The 27,015-nt window shown below is 28.9% G+C and overlaps 2 protein-coding genes across 4 annotated transcripts; one reads left to right on the top strand and one right to left on the bottom strand.

Annotated features, from left to right (window-relative positions):
- Nucleotides 1–476: 476 nt before the first annotated feature.
- On the bottom strand, nucleotides 477–13,152 carry LOC113549169. Its single transcript, XM_026950350.1, has 4 exons — nucleotides 13,126–13,152; nucleotides 6,357–6,567; nucleotides 5,930–6,135; nucleotides 477–3,625 (listed from the first exon to the last, which is right to left on the bottom strand). Exons 1-4 carry the CDS (start codon nucleotides 13,150–13,152, stop codon nucleotides 1,937–1,939), a joined length of 2,133 nt encoding a protein of 710 aa, XP_026806151.1. The 3' UTR covers nucleotides 477–1,936.
- Nucleotides 13,153–17,095: 3,943 nt separating this feature from the next.
- On the top strand, nucleotides 17,096–23,378 carry LOC113548726 (helix-loop-helix protein 1). Of its 3 annotated transcripts, none has more exons than XM_026949762.1 (3): nucleotides 17,096–17,195; nucleotides 21,939–22,027; nucleotides 22,107–23,378. In XM_026949762.1, exons 2-3 carry the CDS (start codon nucleotides 21,939–21,941, stop codon nucleotides 22,360–22,362), a joined length of 345 nt encoding a protein of 114 aa, XP_026805563.1. In that variant the 5' UTR covers nucleotides 17,096–17,195; the 3' UTR covers nucleotides 22,363–23,378. The 3 variants fall into 3 exon arrangements, with proteins under 3 accessions (XP_026805563.1, XP_026805564.1, XP_026805565.1); XM_026949763.1 differs by lacking the exon at nucleotides 17,096–17,195 and adding an exon at nucleotides 20,132–20,326 and having other exon boundaries at nucleotides 22,107–22,362; XM_026949764.1 differs by lacking the exon at nucleotides 17,096–17,195 and adding an exon at nucleotides 21,725–21,861 and having other exon boundaries at nucleotides 22,107–22,362.
- Nucleotides 23,379–27,015: the final 3,637 nt, after the last annotated feature.

Raw genomic sequence — 27,015 nt, 5'->3', positions numbered from 1 at the left:
TGTGTGTGTGTGTAGAATAATTTCAGTAGAGGTCTATTTGGGTATCTAACTCATCTTCGTATCGATTTATTCGATTTACAATGCACACGCTTATATGGGATATTCTATAATAACCGATGGGGGATACTTCTCGGTTAACATAGCCTACAATGATTTCATTGCGACACGATTGCGCCCATTTTACCTTTTTACATTAAAAAAAAAACGCGACACAATTGTACTCCATGAAATATAGGTGTTAGTGCTTTTAATAATTTTACTTCCCAAAAGTAAATTGTTGTATGTTGAATTTGTTAAAATATGTTTCATATTATGACATTATAGTACACACAATAGATAGGTACATTAATTAAAAATATAATATATAAAAAACTACATGCGCCTAGCTAATACATCTACTTTATATTTAATACCTATAGTTATTAATTATTATATTATACCTGATATCGGTCATGACAATTGTGTCTTTATTTTATACATATGCATTAGACAAATACAAAATGTGTTTGTCATGTTATATTTTTACGTATTAATTTTTTTAAAAAGTCGAGTATTAGAAAATTGTTAAAAGAGCAATATTTATATACGTATATTTCATCATGGAGCCCAACCTACCCATCGATGTTTAAGAATTATTTGCACATTTTTACCGTACAAAAATCTAGAATTTCTGTAATTTTCTATACATAGTGGTATTATTTGTATTTTATCAAGGAGGTGGGTAATATTATGTAGCTGGTCGCGAATCAAAATTGTACTTAGATATAACAGATATTTTGAATACTATGTAATTTGGTATTTGTGATTTGTAAAATCCTGTAAGAAAAATAAATAAATATGTATAATACGCGCGGGTGTGATTAGTGTAGGTATACAAGTATTTAACATAATATTGTTCAAATTAATGTTTTAATTATAATTGTGTGTTTATAAGTAGATTTATTTCTATCTATGGTTAAGAATTAAGATGTGCGGGATTGAAAAGATGCGTTAGCTTATATCCTTCAATAAGGATAAAACAATTTTTCAGAAAACCGACGTAAGGTTAAAAAAATTCAAATTAATCACGTGTACAATAACGTATCCAAGAAAAATGTTAACAAAAAAGTCTAAATTATTTACAATGTGTGGGTCGTGTGTGGAAAGGTCTGAAAAAATATGTTTTTCCACCCTCTCCGCACGGCAAATCAATGTTTCGAGTGAACCGAATCATCTATAAAGTTCTAATTAAGGGCAGCAAACAAATTTAAACCAATTGTACGTGTAGGTAACTATAAAGATAAACTAAAATTACACAACAATTAAAATGTATAGATTACGTATAAAGAGTAATACGCGTATATTTCAAATGCTTCGGAATTTTCACACATAGATACACTGGTAACCAATGATGATTGGTTATTGGCACACCATAGCTACAATATTACTAAGGAGTAAAAATAACCATCATGGCCAATAAAAATCTATTTCGTAAGTGGACATTTTGAAAGTTAGAATGTTTCTTATTATTTACTCTAAATCGCATCTTTCTGAAAAGTGACCCTTGATAATGCTGCAGCTGGTATATTTTTAATTTTTGAAAGCCAAATAGGCAATAATGAGTTATATTGACATTGATAAAGTAAACTGGTCGTTTTAACTTTAAAACTATATAACAACACAGTTTCATGCGTCTTGGAATCACGAAACTATAGTTGAAATTAATATTACCTATATGAAACGCGAATTCGATTTTTTTATATTATACTTGCTGATTCAGCAAACTTTGTATAGTCCATAACAAATTTATTTTTAATTATTTTTTGGAGGAGCTACTTAACAAAATTAATATCCAATATTGGATAACGAACCGAACCTAAATATACTTATTGCCTATAATAGTATCTAAATCTAGATAAACTCACTGCCCTCTCCCCTCGTTTTGCACCGTCGTCGTCTACAGGTAAACGGTCTGGAGCAGAGGCTGTTTGCGCAGCTCAAGCGGCTTGAACGCTTGCCTGTACACGGACGTGAGCCTCCAGTGTTCCGGGTAGTCCCGGGCCGTGGTGCCGGGCCACATCGAGAACGGCGGCAGCAGAGTGCCGATGACGTATTTCTTCTTGTCCGAGTTGGTGGTCTTCGGTTTGGGCACCTTTAGGTGCTTGGCCGGTTTGCCGGCCGCGGCCGTCCGCAGTCTGACCGGCGTGCTGACCGGCACGCCCGCCTTGAACGCCATCTTGTAGTGCTCACATTCGTCGTCCCTCTTGCAGCTGGCGACCGCGTTCGGATGGTCGCAGGCCAGGCAAGGTCGGCAGGCGTGTCTGCCGTGCCGCTTGTGTTTCGGTTCCTTTTCTGCGGCGGCGGCGGCGGCGGCGGAGGTGTGGTGTTGCGCGGTCCGATGACGGCGTCGGTGGGACGGCGACCCGGCGACCGGACACTGCTCCAAACCGAGTTTGTTCGACATGTCCTCGACTTGGACTTGGTCGTGATCGTCAGATTTGTAGACGTCGTCGTTCCGGTCGTTACCGTCCACACCGTTTTTGCGGCGACCGTCCGACAACGACGACGACGACGACGACGGTTTGTCGTTCGAAAGTACAGTTTGGTCTGCGGCGGCCGCGGTGTCGTCGACGTCCGCCGCAGTGGCCACACCGGCGGGTCTACTGCCGCCGTCGCGGTCCTTGTTCGGTATCAGTTCCATGACGGCCGACAGATTGCGATTTTTCATCAGACACTCGCGTGTCTGCGTCCGCCGCGCTTCCGGCACGACTTCGCCGTCGTCGTCGTTACAGTTTCTGGCCTCCCCGGCCGTCTGCACGAATCCCATGACGGCCGACGAGTTTTGTGGTTTTCCCGCCGCCGGTGCCGCGGGTCCCCCGCACGGCTGCTGCAATTGCTGTTGCTGCAGTTGCTGCCGAACCTTGTGAAACACGGCCGGCTCGTCGGGCGGCCGCGGCGGTCGGTTTCGGTCGAACGGCGCGTCCAGGTCCCAGCACAGGGCCAGCTTGATGTCGGTCAACTGTTGCGCCGTCATGACGGGTCCGCACGTCTTGGGCCGCGACGGGTTTTTGTTACGCCTCCGGGTCGGATCTTTTTTCTCGTCACCGTCATCGGCCGGCGGCGGCGGCGACGACGATGATGACGTTTTCGGCCTGTACACCCGGAGCTTGCTGCACTGCGTCGGGCCCGGGTCGTTGAACGACTTGTACGCCACCGCAGAGCACTTGGGCCAGCAGCCGTTCAGTCCCAGTCCCGGGTGTTTGTGCCGTTTGGTCTGCAGCGACCGGTACACCGCATCCTCGATGGCGTCCGGCAGCCCGTGGTGTCTCTGCGCGTCCCCGTACCGGCGTCCCGTCGGTCCCTCCTGGCAACCGGCCACTGGTGGCCGTGCGTCCTCGTCGTCCACACCGGCGGTCTGCAGTTGGCCGCAGCTCGCACTTATGCGACTCAGCGCGGGGCTGGACGGAGTTTTCGCACCGCCGTCGACTGTTTCGCGCTGTCTAGTACTACGAGTGCCGCCACTGTCGCATTCGTCGCTGCCGCCGTTGACGTCTGTAGTTGAATTCAAAGGTCCGCGGCCGTCCGCCGACGCACAATTCCTGATCGTGTTGATCCTGCAAATGTTCGGCGCTCGCATATCCGACACCTGAAATCGGATCGATACATAATATTATTTTATTACCTTTACTAAAGATTTCGACTTCATTATATTTATGTACGATCGTAATGCACGATGTTCCCATCATCACGTTTTTTTGTTGGTTAAATCGTACATTTTACGCTTATTTTATATAATATACCTATTATATATTATTATCATTTTAGATTTCTGACTTTGGAAACAACCTTCATAAAAATTACAACATTAATACCTAAATAATTGTATATTACGTGATATGTTCATAGAAAGAAATGTTCAAATTTTCCTAAAATTACAGGGAAAACTGAACTTTGCAGAAGTTACTTCAGATACCATTGGCTGCGTATAGAAGGCGTCATTTTAAAATATTTTAATATGTCTTCGAGAATAATTATTTTATTCAATTTTTTCTTATAAATAGCAAATCGAGTAGTTTTTTGAAGTGATTTATTTATTAATAGTCTATAGTAAGTAATACATATATTAATAATAATAATAATAATAATAATAATAATATAATAGAACATTTAAATTAAGAAAGATAAATTGCAGTTTTATTATTTGGCTTAAAAAAAAGTATATTCTCCTATGACGCCTGTCAGTCCATCTTTATAATTATTGTAGTCAAGGTTGCCAATATCGATATCGTTAAATCGTATATATTGATTTATTTACATTTTAATACACACCTGCTTTATGCTTTATTATTATTGATTATATTATTGATACATAAAAAGAACATTTTGTGTTGTGATACATCTTGATTTTAATCGAATGGAAGAGGTTCGAGATGTTTCAATTATTGTATTCTGATTAATGATTAATGACTGTGTAGTGTCGTAGTCTGTACTTAATATTAATTATTATGTTAAGTATTTAAGTCTAGGTTAGATGGTAATTCGTAGTATAATATCTTGGAAATGTAATAAAGATAGGTAAACTATTCTTATACATTTTTAAGAAGTTATTATAGTTTTATACTTATTGTGGAATAAATAAGTACTAGGTAAATAAGATAATATTTTGATAACGTTAAATTGGAAAAACAATTCAATATTTAATTTTTATATTTTTTTTAAATTTTTTTAGTTATAGATTTTAATTAATATTACATGTAATACAAAAGCATGTATAGTTTTTATGGTATAATATACATTATCCCCCGTGCTAACCTCCTGATGGTTGCTGGCAATACATATGTCTTTGATTTATCTTTTCTATTATCTTTATATTGTATCTTTAATATATTTTATAGTTTTTGTCATTATATTCATTTTTATTGTTAAGTAAATACTAAATAGTATTGTAATAGTTTTATTCTTTTGTACATTAATTTGTTGGTATTTTCTCTACATATTGTTTAAAAATTGTAATATGACTCACGTGTCTCACGTCCGTATATTTAAATACAATTAAATAAATGGTACTCGTGTAGTATGCTATACTTACCGTAAAATGCTACCCACCAAAAAACTGTATGCGTGTATAGTATGCTACCTACTGTGTTTATTTTTTATTTTATTTCATTTTATTTTGGGAAAGTAAATTTAAGTTATTAGAATAAATAACATATAAAAGTTGTATAACATTTTATAGTTAAATAGCCATTATGATAACTGATAAATATTCATCAAGACCCACGATAACTTACTTTTAGGTATTTTTTATATTAGTCTATGTTATGTCTGTGTTGGATTTGCGTATGTGTTTTTTCGTTGCGAGTTTTACTTTATATTTTTTTTTTACCTATAACGAGTAAACCAATGCGCTTTTTAACGGGCATTTTGATATCTATAATGAGGAATCATGTATTAATTATAGAGAGAAACTTGCTGCCAGAACTTGGTAGTTATTCCAAATTAAAAGATGGTGTTATTTGTGGAAGTATGTTTAAAGAATATCAAAAACATAAATAAATAAATTTTAATTAATAAAATAGGTAAAGTTTACTCATAAAGTTTTTTGGTAGGTAGCATACTGCACGAGTACCAAATAAAGTATAGTATAAACATTGACACACTGTAACCTGAAGCATAGTATAGGTAATAAGTAATAAATATGTAATAAATGGTGACTTACGTGTTGTTTCAGTAGAACATAATTTTTTTTTGTTTAGAGTTCGCAAGTTAAGTACGTTTATTAAGAAAACAATATTGCAATTTTATTAATCAAAGTTGTATATTATTTTATTTAGGTATTATTTATTAAATTATTATCATAAAGATCGTCTGTATTAATCAATGGTTTTTCATTTATTACAGAAGGATCCACACAACGTGACGACATTCGCGTCTGATTGTTATGACTCACCGCATACTTTACGGATTTTATCGAATCCCTGTCAGTGTCTTCGTTAGCTAAAGGTTGTTGTCGTTGTTCTTTATTGGTATTAATTTGTTCCAGTTTATTATTGTTCTCGCCGTTCTCGGTCTTGTTTCGTTGGCTACGGTCGATGAACGGGTGGTGATACGAACGTTTCATCCACGTCTGACATTTCGGACCAGACAGTTCTGTAGCTGTGTACAAAAAGTAAGCGCATAATATAAACAATATTGTTATTTTGGCAATTGGTAAAAAATCTCACGGGCATAAAAACAGAAATCTAGAAACTAGAATTGTCCAATAATAAGATATTTTATAAATGTAATATTTAATTGATTATACTGTGATAGAAATCTTCGTTTTTTTTTATTTTTTATTTATCGAACAATACAAAAACAACTATTTTTACTTGTACCGATTTCTTTTGATATGCGTTTCGGTAACTGATACGTTCCCAAATAGAGACCAGCCCAATGCTTCTGATCGGTTTTTTGCACCCCTGGCAACAAATGTCCCCTGTCGTTAGCAATGACTTTCGTAACGGTCGAACGGCCTTTCGGACGATTAAGATGCCATTTCGGAACTTCCCAATTTCCCAATCTCGTCGGTTGATACGCTTTGTCGAACTGAAAATAATGTATAGGTACGACGCTTATTATAATATTGTTATTCGCTTAGTGCCGTGGATATAAAACAACGTATGATGACATTATAACTTTCTAGTATCGACAATCAAAAGCATGCGCACACAGTCAATATAATATATAAAAGTTCCGATTGGATTTGTTTATATTTTGTCTTATAATAATATAAAAATATTTTATTACTTTCATGACTAGGTATTTGTGTCCCGTAATATTGTCATACACGTACCTACATACGTTTTGCGGAAATTTATTAATATAAAAAGCTAAAAAAGACATTGTTCCCGCATTAACCCACTTTTTTTCCGTGCGCTAGTGCATGCTTACCACCCAGCATAGTTGATAATTGATTTTCTCGGATACTTAAGTATAACTCTCAGGTGTTCATTAAAATTTGAACATTTCTATCGAGTCGTATAAAAAAGATGCTTGAAAATATTTAAGATAAACTTTTTCAAACTGAATATTTTTTAAGTACATAATAAATGTATTGTATTTGTATGATTCAATAACATGTTTTTGAGTTTATAAAAGTAAAATTTTAAATTATTTTAAATCATATGAAATATATACAAATCAAATCATGTATAAAAGTAATGACACACACAAAAAAAGCTTGGTTTAATATTTAAAAATTAAGTATATACATTGTAATATACATAATATGTATATACTATAAATATATATATTCATTACTGTTTTTTATAAAACAGGTAATAATAGAAAGATTATATATTAATTCTCTTATTTTTCAAGCTTTGATTTCGTCAATTACATTTTCAATGTCAACACTAGATGTTAGTTCTGGTTCAGTAAACATTAATAATAGAACATTTAGTCAGTCTTTGTGAATTGTATTCCTAAATTTATTTTTTACTACAGTTAATTTCGAAAATACTCGTTGGCAGGTACAACTTGTACGTGGTACAGTACACTAAATAATTGTAGTATAGTATAAAATCCTTAATTACTAAGTTTATAATATTTTAATATGGTTATCGAATATATAATTTTTGTTAATACAAATATTTTAAATTTTATCATATAGTGAGACAAATAAAATAGTCATGATCTCCACGAATAATGAATATATCAATTATTATTATACAATAAAACAATATACATTATAAATTATAACATATATTATTATACAATATGCATTATAAATTATAATACAATGTAGACGTAAATTGTACTGTGCCCTTAAAAAATATCTGGTTGAGTACGGGCTCGTCCCGTGCGGACGTCTATGGTTTTAAATAATAGTTCCACATCATATTCATTCCACCGAAATCGTGATTATAATAATAATAATAATAATAATAATAATAATAATGATACGTACACTCGTACACATATATAGTATACAGCGTGATAAATGCATACACATACATCGATACATCGTACGTGCACAATACACGTAATGTGACAATAATAATTATAATATAATTTATATCACCAAAGCAAATCATCAATTCTGCAGCTTACTTGTTATTATTAATACGTTTGTTATTATATTATATAGTATAAAGTATAATTTATATTAAATATATATATATATACATATACACACGGAATGATCCATTTAACATAAGTCACTAATTATTTCAGAATATATTTCGTACACATTTTAAGCCGTTATAAAACAGAACTTTTGAAAAAATTATATTGTTTGTTTATATTTAAGTTTTTACTTTTTTGAATGACAACATACATTTTTAATTTCATATTTCTAAGCATAATATTGTTTGGAGTATTTTGATCTATAAAAATCAAATTTTAAACAAGTAGCTTATGAGCATTTAGTTGAACCAAGAAATTAAAAGTGCATATTGTTAAAAAAAAAAATACAAAAAATGATAAAGATATAAAACAATAAAAATATTGTTGTAAACTACTAACTTAAAAATATTTCAAAAACATTAATAGTTTTTGAAATAATGGGCTAACTAGATTATTCGGTACACGCTACACGCGGCGTCCCTTATATTTTTTGTTATTATTATTTATTATGCGTGCGCACTGCACTGCCGGTCGGTCCTTAATATTACTATAATCATAATAATAATAATATTGTACTATGGGCTTTGGCCCATCTGCATTGGGATTATTATAATTATTGCGAGCATAGTAATAGTAACCACGCGCGCGTGGTGTGTGCCGCGTCATCTGTGACAATGACGGACGGCCATTCTAATTGTTTGTAAACAAGAGATTAGTGTATTGTAAATTGTAATATATTCATATCGACTTCTACAACAAACACAATACGCAACAATACATCGCCGTATTGTAATAATATATGTGTATGCTTTTTTTCGTCGTATTAAAAATACAAATATTTGCTATATGCCTATACACAAACAATAATATTATTTATTATATTCTTAATTCGTATATTATTCTAATACAGCAATTATTTTTCTTTTAAAGGTAATTGGTAATTTTCTCAAAAAGTTTAAATGTTTTTATATTAAACGCTACACATTGTATATTATCTTGTGAAATATGTATTTTTAAAACAAACTTTTTATTTTTATGCATTTTTAAACATTATTTTAACAATTGACACGACGATTGCTATACCCACACTTCACAACTTCTCATGAATTTATTGCGGGTTAAAATATGTCCGGGTCTATTGTTTTCTATAAGTAATCTTATCATGAATCTCGACGGTCGACCATCGCTATTACCGGACCAAGTTTATCTTTGATAAAAAATAAATAAATAATCTTACATTTGTATCTATAGTATTTTAGCGCAAAACAAGATACAACTGATACAACTGCAACACACCTTTCTCATTCTTTCGAACTAAATTCAGACTTAAATAACTATACTAAATCCTATCCAGTTAAGGAGTAATGGATTGTATAATTCTCACTACACTAACCAAGTTGTTGAAATGATATTAGATAAGGCTGTTGGAGCAGAATATTTGGAATATTGGTAATTACTAATTTAGTGTTGATGTATGGCTTATGGAATTCCTATGTAGTCGTAGCGCGAAAGAGCTCAAAAATATTTTAATACTCTTTAAAATTTCTCCCAAAACTTATTTATCTACTAACGAAAGTTGCTAAAAGATTAAAAAAATTCAAGTAGGTACTATACTAATGTCCTATGTACATTTGGTCAAATCACAAACTATTTCTATTCATTATACGTTTTAATATGTTATTTAGATAAAATATTTAATGTTTAAAACTTAGTATATATAATGAATTTTAGTAATAGGATATAAAAATTTAGATTTTAAGGCTTGTAAAAATATTAAAAATCAAATACTATTTTTTTTTCTAATATTATGTATGAATATATTCAAAATAGTAATCGGACAATGGGAAGTGCGCATTAACTATAACCATCCGGTATTCCGGTTCATCCGATTTATTGGTTAAAACCATTAAAAGTATAAGGCGCTTCGTCAGCCTTAATGATACTCATATTATTATAAAGATACTTCAACCATCCCCGGGTATGTAATTGAACTACAGCAGGTTCTCGCTATACGCCTGGTATAGGTACTCAAATACTAACTCGTGTAAGACAAACGCGGCGTACAGTAGCAGAAAACCGTTACAATTTCGGACGTGGTATAATGGTTAATAAACATCGATTGTAATCTAATTATCACACGCGTACATTTATTGTATATTTTAATATATGAGTACCTATACGAATAACAAAAGAAAATAAAGTGACACGAACGATGAGAAAAAAGGAGAACGGAGAAAAAAAATAACGTGTATAGGAGAGAATGGAGAAATTGATTGATGGCTTTGGAGTTGCCCATTGATATAATCCCGCAATCCCGTGTTTGTTGACGTTATATACGAGCAGTGCGCCAGTGCACGTGTGCCGTGGCATATACAAAAAAACCACCCCCCTCACAGGGCGTTTCGCGCGCATCAGTCACGTCGTACGCACCTACTCCGCGACACGATGTACGGCTATAAACTAAAAATCTTTACTGTTGAGTTTGTATGCTCAGACTTTATAGATGCATACCTACTCTAGACGTTTGAAAATAATAATAATATTACCTATTCTATTCGATCTATAATCTATATCATAATATAAGAGTATCAAATAACTCAGCGTTTTCTTTAATTTTGAAATAGTACCACTACGCGATGGAAATTTCACGATTTTTATTTAAATATCAGCCAAAAGTGTTTGAATTTATAATCTACTCTACTGCAATGTCCTGAATACCCTAATAGGTTATCAACGAAAAGTAATATATTATTTTATTTAGTTACGATCTGAAAGGAAAAAAATACCGCCAATAAAAGTATACTAACTTTTGATATTATTTTCTAAATATATTTTTAACGCGATTGCTATCATGCGATTATACAAGAAATACTTTTTGTTATGGTTATAGTAATTTTTTTGGTTATACTATCCAATCAATAGTTATATTAACTTATAATTATCATAACGTTAAAATGGGCAATACTGTTGTAATTCGTTGTATGTGTTAATAGGTATAGTCGGTATAGATATACAATATAGTAGAATACCTTGATACGTTAACGAATCTGAGTCGAATAGAGGTGCAAATAAAATTGTAAGGGATTATCGATAAATTATTTGTAATCGGGTTTCTATTTTGCATAATTTAAGTTTAATAATTAATATAATATTTGTAATTTTTTAAGATATTATAATATATAATATAAAATATTATATTATAATTGGTTTTTTACTATTTATGTATATATATATCATCATCATTGTGTAATAATAGTATATTATTATAATTCGATTTAAAAAAAGCAGTACGTACGCATATTATGATTTGTTTTTATTTCGCTTTTGTTTTGTTTATTTTATATGTATAAACTAGCTGGTCCCTAAAATTATGAAATACACCTGCAACAGTGCAAAATTGTTATTGACGATGGGTCATTTCGGCTTATACTTGTTTATTATAATTATTTATATATATAGTTTATCATTGTAGATAGGTTATTCGAGGGGGTTGATTAATGATCAGAAGGGATTATGTTATCCCTTCGAATCTGTTGTGTATATATGTATATATATACATAATACATATATCGCTGCAGCAGTTAGCCATAAAGATAGTTTTATTATATATAGCTAGTGCGTTTTACATTATAACAGGAGGCGGAATTGAATATAAATTGTTTTTTATATTTTTTAGATGTTTTGAAAACAAATCCAACACAGATTATAACGCTTTTCTATACGGCAATATATTTTTTTTCTGATAGGGCGTCGGGTAAGCGTTTAAACACAATATATATAGTATATTAGCATCTGCAGATTATATACCACCAATATTATATTATGTATGCAATATTTACTATACAATCGAAACTTATGCCCGTAGAATGTATTAAAAGTGATGTATTAAGTAAGGAAAAAAGTAATGGTAGGTGGTAGAGCAGGTATTAACTTAATATTATTTTTCATATATACTACGTAGGTATATCGATTAATAGCAATAATACTACAGAGAACAGCTGTGATGTAAGTTTAGGTAAGAACTGATAAGAAAGTGAGGTGTAGATATTTTTGTTTACTTAAATAATTAAATGGGAATTATAAATTAGGTTTAAAATAAATTAAAAAATACTATACATGGTATATTCAATATTGACATATTATAACTTAATAACTAAAAAATATAATTTGTAAACATTACATTGTATTTACTTATTTAATTATTTTTATAGTAAATATTGTTACATGTAGGTAACTACATAGTTGTACTATCGATGTTTAATGAAATATAATGCATACAAGATTTAATGATACTATATTATTAATTTGTTCAAAATCGAACATTATATTTTAATTTCTATTCTATAATCATAAAAATATAATTTAATATAATCATATATATTAAAAAGAGTTAAATTTAAAATTGTGTGCGGAGCAGTTAGAGTATGAACTGCAAAAGTTATATGGTTTATTATATTACTAATAAAATTAAAATTAAGTAGACATAGGTACCATTTAATAATGATTATATATTCTAAACTGCAGTTAAATTATCTTATTTATTTATTTTTGCAAATAAAATATGAAACAAAAAGGATAGATAGTTTTAAATTACTTTTATTATTTACCTAGCCAAGGTAACCTTTCCTTTCAATCACCGATGATTATTTTCATTCAACACATAATGTAATTCATATTGGTACCATTAAAATACCTAATTAATAACGGTTTTAATTTTTGTAAAATATCTACATTATTATAATACCTATGTATTAATTTTAATAAATAAAAAAACCTATATAGATACCTGTTGTAATTTATTTTAATTTTAAAAATGTATAATGTATATACTTATGAAAACAATAATACAAGTATGGTGAATCATAATATTTCCAAACACTATTTATAATTTGGAAATAATTATTTCCTATTAAAGTAACAAAGCGTCATTACCAAAACTACTAATTACTATAAAAACAATATTAATCATAAATCATAATAGTATAATACTGTAGGTACCTACGTTTAATATTATTCTTTGTTCGATAAATCACTTACTTGATTACATGTGTAATTCATGGACATACTTTTGCATATAATGTAATAAATTTACTATTTGTTGATCGAATAACAAGATAAAAAAAATTTGTTGTCACTTTTAAAATATTCAAAACACAAATAAAGTCTTTATAGACTGTGCTGTTCGGGTAGCTTTTTTTCTGCCGTGACAAGCACTCGTAATAACTGTTTTCGTCCCTATGGATACAGATGTGACGTATACACAGGTTTTATCAATTAAAAAAATAAATGCAAGTTTTGCAAACTAACTAAATATTATTAGCACTAATTTCTATATCATTCTTTATTTAATTAGACAAAATATTATTATACAGCATGTATTTGAGAAAAATGCTTATGCATCTTATGACGTATTAATAAATTAATATATATTCGTGTACAAATACAATATAGGCAAATATACTGAGGATTTATTGATATTAAAAGTCTTAAAATATTAGTTACTCTATTTATAAATGTAATAAATAAATATAATCGTCTAAGCTGACTTAGATGATCGTGGGTTGTATTTGTAATGGTGGTCAGTGGTTATACATAATACATAATATCGATGAAGTTCCAAAAGCGCAAATCATCTATTTTTTTCGATCGAACAAGAGCGCAAATTCGTTTTGCACTTTTGTACCTTAGTAATGGGATAAAAATACAAAAATAAATTGTATTACCTGATACGTGATACAATATTGTACTCGCTACACTACAAGTTTCACATTCATTAATTTATAATTTTATTGTAGTGCATAAATTAAAGAGCACCAGGCAGAAGTTCATTAAAAAATTCAATCAAATGGACGAAAAACTACAAATCACAGCTCTATAGTCAACTCCAATATAAAATCATGGAACTTGTACATAAAAATAACAATTTCCGGTTGGAATATTTAAAAACTTTGGGCTTCAAATTTCAAACTTAATTTTAAGATACTCATTATAGTTATGTATATTTATACTAATAAGTATAATATGTAATCTAAATTTAAAATTTTTTTAACTCATCTTAATATCGCTACTGTAAAAGCTTAATTAACAAATATATCATTTTGATAAAATACACTTTATTTTTGTAAAATTTATTTGTTCTTATGGTTTTTTAAAAAGGTAATGTTTTTTGCGTTTATGGAATATTTATTTGTATGATTTTGGGTTGTGTTTGGGTCATATTATGCACTAATGATGGGCTACAGACCATAATGCTATAGATCAATACTATGATAACAAATAATATTAAATTTAGTTAGTTTAGTAAGTTAGTAGTTTAATAGTTTATTAGTTTATATTATATCAAAATTAATATAATATATAATATAATAAAATATCCCAAAAATTTAATTACCTGTTCTAGGTATACAAATATATGACATTAATTCTTATTAGTAATTACTAATTATATACATACAAGTAAAATTGTAATTGTATTTTGTATATGTTATATTGATTGAATTAGTGTTCTACTTATGCACACAATTTATTTTACAAATTACCAATATATTATACTAATTATCGTCTATTTTTTAATTTACTTATCAATTAATTCATTGTTTTATATTTATAAGCTATTAGTGCTAAAATTAAAACCAAAACGTAAACGACATTCAACGTATTTTTTTTTTGTTTAAATGATGAGTAAATTATTATACTTTTACTATGAATTTTAAAGATATATGTGTATAATATAGAGTAACAATTGTATATTCTTAAGTATTGACGTCAAAGTAATTTTATGATAAACGTGTTCAACGTAAATAGACTTACATTCATCATACAATTATGATCAAAATTATTTATCACAGAGAGCTAAAAAAAAAAAGAAGATAAATAACAACAGACAGCATACATGGTGAATTGATAATTAATGGTATGAACTATATGTGTCAAAATTATGTGCATCTTAACATTTCTATAATTATTTTGGTTATGAGTATTTTATTTTGAAATCCGATAAGCAATTTTGAAAAATGTTCACTTGACAGAAAGCAATTTATATTATATTCTATTTAGTTTTGAAAATATGATTATTGATTAAAATGTATGTCATATTGTAACTTGTAAATAGGTATGTGGTCATAGAATATTATGTATACGTCAACTAATAAGTCACAACTTAATACAGTGAAATCTCTATATAGTGGTCAACCATGGGGAATTATAAAATGTCCACTATAATGGGTTGTCCACTATTGAGAAAATCTCTACATAAAAGACATTTGTGAGAAATTACTAAATGTCCACTATAGAGAGATGCTGTAGAAAATTGATTATACGTATAGGTACATACATATTACATATATATTGAAATAATAATTTATTATTTATTATCTAATAAGTATGTATTTAAAAGTGTATAAAAATGTTTAATGTTTATATACAATTAGAAAACTCTGTAATCTTTTTTGTGGTAAATATTTTCTGCTCTTCGGAGTAAATTTGCAAATTGGCTACCATTTGTCATTTTTCAAATAAGAAAACCATTAAAATGAGATAAAATATGAACGCATGAAAGATATAATAGATAAATATAGTATTTTAAATTTTTATTACTTAAACATTAATTTTGATATGTATTGTGTTCATTTATGAGAGGTAATTTTTAATTTTGGTACCAGTTTTTAGTGTCCACGTCCATTATTAGGAGTGTCCACTATTAAGAGGTTATAACTCTATTATTTACATACATTTTTGCCGGGGAATTTAAAAATGTCCACTATTGAGAGGTGTCCATTAAAAGAGGTTTTATGTATTAATAGATTAGATTTTATACCTTGACATAGTACTATTTTCGGTACATAATTGTTTATTGATCAAGATGCGTATGTAAGCATAAAGCGTGATTTTGGATGGAGCTAGGAGCATATAGCTTTCAAAAACTTTACATCTATATCATCATTTATCACATAGTAATTTTTAAAATATAATTTATTTATAATATGCATTTTTTTAAATGATTCTATTGCTTTTTGTCTTTATGACTAAAACTTAACTAAATTTTATTACAGCTGCTATAAACTTATCTGCTAAGTGTTTACGTATTTTATTAAAAATGAAAAGTTGACTAAGAAAACGATAGCGTATTATATTATTTTATTTTCTCTTACTGAACCACATGCTACATGTGATATTGTGATGTGAACATTATTACATTAATAGCATTTATATTAATGTGAGTTGATCTATTATCAAACTTATAAACTTAAGAACGTTATCTGTGTTTGTGATTTTACATTTTTAAGATATTTTTATGCAAGTTATATGAATATGTAAAATATTATAATTTAAAAATGCTTATTATATTAGAGGAAAATTGAAATATCGTAAAAAAAAAAAATCAACGTACGAATTTTATATTGCCTGCTATGTCATGTAATCGTGTGTGAATCCAGATAAAACTAAATATAGTGTGTTAATACTTAGTATCCTCTTAATATTTAATATTATCTTAATTTGTAGTGTATCTATTAGCAGTTATTTTTGATATATCTTTTTGATAATCTCATTATTTCCTTATCGTTTCTTATTTATGCTATAGTACTTTGTATTGTTTTAGACTAGGCGTGCGGGGTGCGTAATGACTTATAAAATCTGAAATTGCGTACAAGCAGAGTTTTTTAAATTGAAATTTCATTGTATATAACACATAGGTGTGTGTACCATTGCCAATCTTCAAACATGGAATAATTATTGATATTTAGCTAATTGTTTATTTTTATTTTTATTGAAAAAATACATGCACATGTTATTGTAAATGAAAATAAAATCAATTTTTGAATATTTTAAAGTAATAATTATAATATGTTGAACTTATAATACAGGAAAAACCTGTCCACGAAAAAATTTACACAATAAAAGGGATAATCCTAACTCCGCCCATGCGAAGGGGACTGTAATGATTTCCAAAGGGCGTATCTGTTCTGATTGGCCAGTCGCAGTTCCGCATTTCCGGATGCTGGGCAAAGTGAAATTTTCATGTGCATTCACATATTCACCTTTGACAGTTCGGTTTAACACAGCTGTTGACGATTCCGAATTTCTTCTAGTCTCGCTGGATATTGAAAGTAAGTTTGAAATATAATTATCTACTACATTGGTCATTTTAATATTTCATATTATTATATATACAACTCATTGAGTGTATTATGTAAACAAATAAATTATATCATATCGTTTACTACCTACTATACGGTAAACCCTATTCAAAAGTATTTATGAAGTTTTATTGATTACCTGTTTATATAAGATCATATGGGTGAAAACTGAAAATATGAAATAATTGATAATTATAGATGTTTAATTTTTATCTAGGATATAATGATTCTCGTATGATTCTCAAAATATTCAGTTCAATGTTTATCTAGTAAATCAGTAGGTACCTATTAGTCTACTCGTGATAATAGTATTATAAATTATAATTTACAGCTTAAATTATTACCTGTATAACTTACTAATTTTAATGTTAAAGTTATATTAAATACAATTAGTTTGAATTATTATCAATTTAAACATGTCTTGTAACTTAATATTTTATCAATATATTGTTATGATATTTTTTTTTATTCTCTATGACACTATACAAGTTTTAACATTTAAAAGTCAAACAGTTGTAGAATAATTTTTTAATTACACATAAAAAAGTATAAATTATAATCAAATAATGTTTTTGAATATTACCTATTATATTGCAACTAATATAAAAAGATTATAACAAATAAATTTAAAACTTATCAAACTAACTTTTTAGATTATAATTTGTACGTTTTTTGTGTAATGAAAAAATTATGTTTCAATTGTTTGACTTTTAAATGTTAAAACTTGTATAAAATATCATAGAGAACAAAAAAAAATATATATATATAATTTGTAAAATAATGTATAGGTATTATGTAACATGTATCTATATTATCTTATTATATCTTTATAACTTATAATAGTACTAATAATAGTTAAATTGATTATTGATTTTTATATAAATCGAAGTAGGCTTTTAGATTCTGAATGGAACTAAAAATGTATTTATTTTATGACCATGATGTGTGTTTTTTATTTTTGTGTTGTGTTTGAAGATACTTTTTTAATGCGACAAAATGCTTTGATCATCAATATCAATAGGAGTTTTTGATAGCAAATTAGATGTAGTTAGTATTTTTGGAAGATCGACGAATATTCTCTATATCTTTTATAATTATTAGAAAAAAAATACGAAATAAAATAAAATTGATTTTGTCAAAAATTGGGCTTATTTAAAAATTTCTGTTTTCTCTGATTTTTTCTTTTTGTCTTCTCAATTTTTAAGAAAAGTACTATAATAAATAAATATTAATAATATAATAAATTATGCAACGTTTCAGCAAAAATTAAATCAACTTACTCGGCTACTCCTACTGTCATACTAATATAGACTAATAGTAAAATAAATTATTTTAATAGCAATTATATCAAAACACATATCATCATACTCGTATATATTTAGTAAATATAAATATAGACTGACAGATCGTCTTTGTTCAAAATTGTTTTGTGTAGACAATGGTTTGTTATTGAATTCAAATTTCAAATTTAACCCATAATTTACAGTGACTTAGACTCAATGATGAGGTATACTCAACAACTAAGTATTGTAAAGTAGGCAGTTAATGGTTACTAATTTTCCACACTTTTATTTGTATTTATTCGATTTAAGCGTAAATAAATATAACTAACTATAATAAGTATAATTTTATACCTGAACAATAATTTATGAAATTTAATGTTGGTATATGTTTTTTAATTAATTTTTAAAAATATTAATATTTAAAAAAAAAATCATCATTACATTATACAGTCGACAGTCGACAGTCGTCATTCGATAATTCGACATTCAGAGGACCGAGCTAAAATTTCGATTTATAGAGCTTTTTCGATTAACTAAGTGTTCGAATAATCGAAGGAAGAAATAAATAATTTGAATTAAATTGAGGTGAAACATTTTTATGACTAACATACATTGTTATATTTATTATTTATTATTAACTTTACTATACATTTTATTTATTAATATAATATATTTGTATATGTTATTAATAAAATCTTTTATTTTTTTTTTTTGTGATAAATAGTTGGTCACAATCTGATCCATAACTTCTAACTTACGGATAGCAATAAAAATGGTAGACATACATTTCGAATTATTGAGAAGACTGAAGTACATATATACGTACTCTTCTAATTAAAGAGGTTTTCTTCGGAAATCAAACGTTTAGTTCGATTTATGAAGTTTTTTGAACTATCGAGTGACTATTGAGTAATATTATTATAATATTATTAACGATGCTCCCTATTACCTTTCAAATACTTGCAAAGGACTTGAAAAATAATAGCATAGATTTTCAAAAAAGTGCAGTACTTAGGTGGGCCAATCTCACGAACGTATTATTAACAGGCACGTATTAATATGAAATATTAAATAAGGAAGAGACTGCATTTTTCTGTGTACAATTCTTCGTTTCTTTCTCATCTAGATAAGATTTTATAATAAAATATTACTGTACCTATGTGCTATAAGTACTTATAATAAATATAATTTATAACACATCCTCAGGAGAGAGCCCCGTGTAGCACCCTTAGATTCGCACCTGATGTTTGATCGATTTTGCAATTATATTTAAGTTTTGTAGATAAACAATCTATTAAAAGAGTGTTTATTTTTCGTATATTTTATTAAAATTATAATATAATAAAATAAATAGTAAATATTTTTGAAATTTTGATGTTAATTTTATTGAAAATAGTCGACAACAATAATAATACAAAGTTATGAAATTGTACTTATTATGCCTTAAGGTTATTTTTCTTTTGTCTCGAGCATCGCGTTATTGAATTAGTAATTTTTAATTAAGTATATAAATGGTGCCTCTATAAAATTTAATATTGTAAATTATCGTAGTACACATAATAAGCACATATTAACATATTATATTTATTTAAAGTGACTACCGCAGTTATTGTTATTGGTATTGGTTTCGGTTAACGGCTTTAAAACGGAATCAAGTCATCTCAAAAAACTACACGTTATAGAGTAGTTATACATATTTTATCATCCAATAAAAATAGTAGTCGTTGTTGTTTGGCACGTGTCCGGCTGGTGGTTGTCTTCCCGGGGGAGTTGACGGAACGCCGGAAACGTGTCGATGTGTCGTCGCCAATATCCGAAGTAATATATATATATATATATACATACATACAGCTAAACCTTGCACGCATGTCATCAATATAACATTAGAATCGCAGTGTTATAATCGGAATCATCATCACGTTCTAGAGAAGTATTAAATTATTCACAGAAGTTAATATGAAAAAACTCAGAAATCGATAGCACGCATAATAACACACATACGATATGTAATATATTTTGTCTCTCTTATACATAATCAATTACAATAAATATAATTTCGCTTTATGCATTTAAATCACCCAACTTTATAAAACATTTAAGATTCTGATGGGAACGAAAGGGCGATAATGCAGATTTCATAATTCGCGATGTATGTTTGTTTTATGAAAATACTTTTTGCCAATGTCGAAAACTCTATAATTAAAATGAAAAAAAAACCTAATTAAGTTTTTTGAATTTTTCAATAATATCTGTACATTTAAAATATATTTTATAATTTATAAATTTTTTAGTAAACTAAATTTCAAAATGAATCATCAACTTTGATTAATTTCACAAATTAATTTTATCTACGTATACATAGTAAAATTGTATTTATTTTAATATCGATGATAAATTAATAATCACATTAATCTTTTAATATTTGCATATTCAACTATTAAAGTATATATATATTTTTTGAATCAATCAATTTTAAATTATAGATGTAATATTAATAAACTTTAATCATCGGTTAATTATTGAGTTATATTATCAAAGTTGATAGTATTTTTAATAAATCATATTTTCTCAGTAAATAATTTTGGGGTGAATTAATATAAGTCAAAAATATGTTTTACTTTTAACGGCCATTATTCTCATAAATTATAGCCATAATCATTATTCATTACTTTCATGTTTTAAATACCTATATGAAGACACCCAGCATCAGTGATTCATTCAACTCTTTTATCATTGAATAATAATTATATACTATATATATATACATACATAACATGTATAATTTATGTAAATTATAATTATAGAAGATAAATCTTTAACCTAAAAAGTATCATATTATACAGAATATTGTATAGTATAGTTTACAAATTAAAGCAGTATTTTCGATAAAAAATTACATTTTAAGTTATTTTATTACATCGACATATAGAGATACATAGTGTAGTATAATATCATGTTTATATTGTATGATACCTACTATTTATAAATTAAAATTGCAAATAGATATGCAAAAGACGTCAGTTATCTTATTTTATAATACCTTCAAAAAACTATTCAATAATTAAATTAAAAGCAAATATATAACAATTATTATCTTATATTTAGATAATTCCTCGTAGTTACAATAATTATAATTAAACTACGTATAATTAACCTACTGACGTATAAAATATATATTCAGATTAACCGTTTATTTTGCTTCTATAGTTACAGTTTAAATTATAGTAAATAGCAGTGCTAATATAACATGCTTAATTATGAAACGTGTACATGAAAGTTTTTCATCAATTTGAATAATAGTAGACAACGAGATTTGTCTGCAATTGCACACAGTTTATTATTTTTATTTTTTGGTTACATTAAATTATTAATAACGAAAATACAGTAATTTAAATTCAAATTAATATTTCATTGTTATTTGTACTTTTAGATGGATTTTTTACCTTGTGGTATGTACTCAATGGCGGATTCGACGCTTCCAGACTCCATGGATGGACACGGTACCCTTGCGAAAAAAAGGTAAATACTCAACTTATAACCAAAATAAAACGAATTCGCGTTTAAAAAAAAAAATGAAAAACCGTCGATAATTTTTTAGCCGCGAAAAAAGTACGGTGACGGGAATGGCCACGTTGACTAGGGAAGAACGACGCAGAAGACGGCGGGCTACCCAAAAGTACAGAATGGCTCATGCTACGCGCGAGCGAGTTAGAGTCGAGGCGTTCAACGTGGCGTTCGGAGAATTGCGGAAACTTTTACCCACGATACCACCCGACAAAAAATTGTCAAAAATCGAAATATTAAGACTCGCGATATGTTACATTATGTATTTAAACCAATTTTTGGAAACGTAAATTGTTGATGTTCGTGGTTTCGGACTACCCGTGACCCTCGATTATAGGCTTACATAATATAATTATAAAATAGCCACTAAACAATTTTAATCCTCGAGAATTGAATACAAAGTATTATAAATTTATAGTCAACAATGATTCGATATTTATCAATTTATCATTTTTTAACAGTTACAACAAGAGTAGATTCTATGTATATATATTGTATATCATTATATTAAACGTTGTTTGATTTGGCAAAACATTGTTCTTTAGAAATTTTCATTTTACTTATTTAATAGAAACATCTTTTATTATTATTATTATATTTTGCATAAACTAATGTGATTGTGCGTAAACACATTTTTTTTATGATTATATTTTATAATTTGTTTATTTTTTATAAACTATATATTGCAATACATTTGTTTCATTTTTCAAATTTATAATGATCGATTTTTTATTGCAAAATAAATATTATATATATTTGATATTTCTTTACTAACTTGTAATTTATAATAATTCATTTTTATGTAAAAAAGAGTCAGGCATGTAGGATGTACCTACTAAATTCTAAATATTATCATTACAGCTTGTAAATAAATTGCAATCATAGGCGAGCTTCGCAGTTTTCTTGACAATGGTGGTCATCTGACCATTTAATATGTGGATTTTTGGACGTCTATAATTGTAATTGATTGAAAATGTTATACTTACGCTACCCACATAGGTATAGATGGTATAGTATATATTATGCTTACTGTTGTCTGTTACTATATGCAGGATAGTAGGACTTACTACTTCATATTATTATTATTATTATTATTTATTTACTATAATTATCTAAACTTAGTACTAATGTTTATCATACGTATATACCTAGGCTGAATAAGTGCAATACAAATATTAATGTTAATAATAAATAACTATTAATAAGTACGGACTCAAAAGGTTATGACATATTAGTTATTGATAAACATGATTGTACACAAACATGTATTTACTAATTTACTTTATATAATAATAATATATAGAGGATAAGAACTTTCACTGTAACTAATTTTATTATACACATATACTTAATATGTGTAATTAAATAATAAATTATATATATTTAAAAGCTTTATATATTATATAAATATTTTATTAATTATCATTATTATTTAAAAATAATACTATTGAAATATATTGCAGTTATAAGTACATAATAAGTAAAATACCACAATAACTATCAAAAAATAAAATTATAATATTACATATTTAACAAATATTTTTTGATATTTACCTAAAAATTGATAAAAATACTATACAAGTAATAATAAGTCATTTTACGTTTTTTTGTGTATTCAAGAGCATTGGAGCTTGTTCTGGTGTTGTGTGTAATCAGTATATGGTATAATATATAATATGTACCTATTTGATAGCGACTTTGACACCATAGGCTGTGCATAGAATATTGAGGGTTCTTCCTTAGTAATTAAGAAACTACGAGAAATTTAGAATATTCAACTCTGAGTCTTGTTATAATAACTTCAAATTTTTTGGTATTTCTGTATGAGATATCTAACTGTTGATGTTATGTTTGATTTGATTGCATTTGACAGACTAGGATGTCAATTTTTCTAATGTTATTTTAGTTAACATTTATTTATTATTAACATTTGTATGTTCTTAAAAGAGGCTTTACAAAAATATCTTATTACTTAATATTATGTCTCTGTATTTTTCGTGAACAGTTTATTCCTTTATTCAACTGTAAATGGAATCGTCAAGTTGTATTAAGTTTTTGTTAAGGATAAATAATGTAAAACGATAAAAAATAAAAAAGAGTATATATACCTACAGTCCAACGAGCCCCAATCCGTACAAGTCCATCTTATTTGTTTCGATAAAACGTTCGGCGGTATAGTCGTATAATATAATAATGTTCACTCGTATATTGGATAAATAAAGTTAAATCGCGAGGGGCAGTTAGCTGTGATCGTCGGACCGTCAAATGCAATCTGTCTCGGTTGATCAGTTACCTACATATATCACTATATCAGTAAAACGATCATACACTACTATAATATGTATAATACCTAATGTATAAAATACGACTCGATAGGTACTTCTCTTTACTTATTATATTATATACATAATCGTATAGCGGGTGATCCATTTAATGTACAACAACTAACACACTCACTATTTCAAATACTATTAACGTTTTTTAAAATATTTATTAACATAATTTTAAGCCGTCAAAAAAAAAAATTTTCTAAAAAAAAATATATTTTTAAGTAAAATATTTTTTGGAGCATTTTGATGTTTACAATAGTTTAAAAATGTCTAATAATGTTTCATAACGTGACTTTAAATTACGCAAAAGAAATATTTTCAAAAATGATTAGTGTTTATTTTCAAATAATGAGTGTCTTTACATTAAACGGATCACCCCGTACTGATTACATTAATATTTATACATATTGTACATAGTAAATACTTACAATTAACGAATACTTTTATCAGTTATATATATATTTTAAGTACTTTCGGACTTTGTAGAATCACAATTTGTTTTTATTACCGGTAAACGCAATATACGGCAAAATCTACCTTCATTATTATTATTGATATTATAAACGCTAGAGCCGGTACAGCGGTCCCGTCTGCGCGTTCGAGCTCAGGCTCCAAGCGTAATGGAATTCGTTCGTCGCGCACCTGCGGCCGATTGTGCCGGGTCCGCAGCTGCACCCGCACCCCGCCGATCCTGTATTTTAAAGTTTTTGCCGGATCGATGGTTTACGAATGTGAGCAAACGCCGCCATGAAAAGTTTATCTATTATTTAATATGATGTCAGCGCACTGTCTTTCTCTCTCTCTCTCTCTCTACAGATCCACATGAAATACGGACAATTTTCAGTACTTACAATCTATTGCGTTGTTATAGCTTTAATAATATTAGAGTGAATTATCCTATTATAATCAAACTTAAAGTTAAGAACATTTGTGTTTGTAAGTTGGCTTTATTACCATATTTTAACGTCTGTACAAGTTATTAGTTCAAATTCATTTTTAGTCGTTTAAATGGTTTTATTTTTATTTTTCCATACTGCCTATTGTATACCTACATAACTATAGATATTCCTAGAGTATTTTAGGTTTAATTAAAGTATTATTTGTTAAATAGTAATATTAACGGCATAACCAGGATTTTTCATTTTTTTTTTTTTAGGGGGGGAGTCATTTGTCAACAGTCAATTTGTAGGAATCCTATTCTGCCCAAAGTTTTGTTACGCTGATATCATGAGTGATGGGTATATGACATTTTAAACTAGTTTTGCTGAATAGTGTATAAGTTATAATTTTAATACATTTGCAAAATTAATAATAAAATATACGTATACACTATACACTATACAGATGTGTATATAAGTATATAAAATAAATAACTTAATAACTCCCAGTTAAGTGTTATTAATAGGTGACAATAATGACTATTCTTACTTAAATATTACATGCATTATATGAAAGTAAAACTAATTCTATCATCACATTTATACTTATTGTGCTAAAGAGTACAGATTGCTCAACCTTGATGTAAAATAAAAAAATTACATATGGTTATTGGTTACGTCTTTCGTAATACGTTTTCAGACCACTGATAGCAGAAGCGTATAGCCAGGATTTTTTTATAGGGGGGAAGGGGGCTAAATACTTTTAACCATAGGTGTGCGCAGACATTTGTGGCAGGGTAGGCTAAGTCAATAAATATTTAGAAACCTGAACTCTGATGAAAGAAACAATTAAAATGTTACATACTTTAATTTACCTACTCATAATCACCCACTATTTACGGCATAAATCATTCATATGATTAAAAACAGATACATATTTTTTTTTAATTAAATAAGAAATATTGTGATTGCCAACACAGTTTAATACAATTTCGCAATCTGTAATGGTAATATGACATAATATGTTATCAATTTGTTTTTAAGATGGTGGGGGTTATAGTCCCTACAGCCCCCCCCCCTTGGCTACGCCATTGACTGATAGCATTTTAATTCCTAGTTAGATATTTTAGCAGGTCTACATTATTCGAATATTCCTCTCAGCGGGTCCAGCACCTTCTTGGCTATGTCACTATAAGTGTATTTACTATTTAGTTTTACATATAATAAAATGAAAATTATGTATACCTTTTATAGGCGTTTCATATTGAATAAAATAACCAGTAAATTTCGACGGAAAAGCCAAGCACTATATTAGAATACGAACCGACAATGGTGCAGTAAAATAAAATGTTCTCATTTTCAAGCGCTCGGGTAAAACTAAATTAACTATATAATACATATTAGCTGGAGTGTGATGGGGTGAGTGTGCAGAAAACGAATGGCCCAGTGCGTGTAACACAAGTGTGAACAACCACGAGGGGCCGGGTGGGAAAGCGATCGAATCCCCGAGGAGGACACTGCACGTACGCAGCTTGTACAAAGTATATAACGTCTACAATACGCGTATGTAGGTAGGTGTACGTATTATTACATTATTTAATATTATATCTATACATAGTCACCCGGCAGCTCTGCATGCGTGTAGTTATTACACGGCTCGGCGGGCCTTTTACTGAATTGGATTAGAAAAACGGATCCGGCTTGTATTTCAGTGATTCGATTACAGTACAAGTCT

Source organism: Rhopalosiphum maidis, chromosome 1 (assembly GCF_003676215.2).
Source record: "Rhopalosiphum maidis isolate BTI-1 chromosome 1, ASM367621v3, whole genome shotgun sequence".
Lineage (NCBI taxonomy): Eukaryota > Metazoa > Arthropoda > Insecta > Hemiptera > Aphididae > Rhopalosiphum > Rhopalosiphum maidis.
The sequence above is the reverse complement of the archived record's forward strand: the minus strand, read 5'-3'. Positions and strand labels throughout refer to the sequence as shown.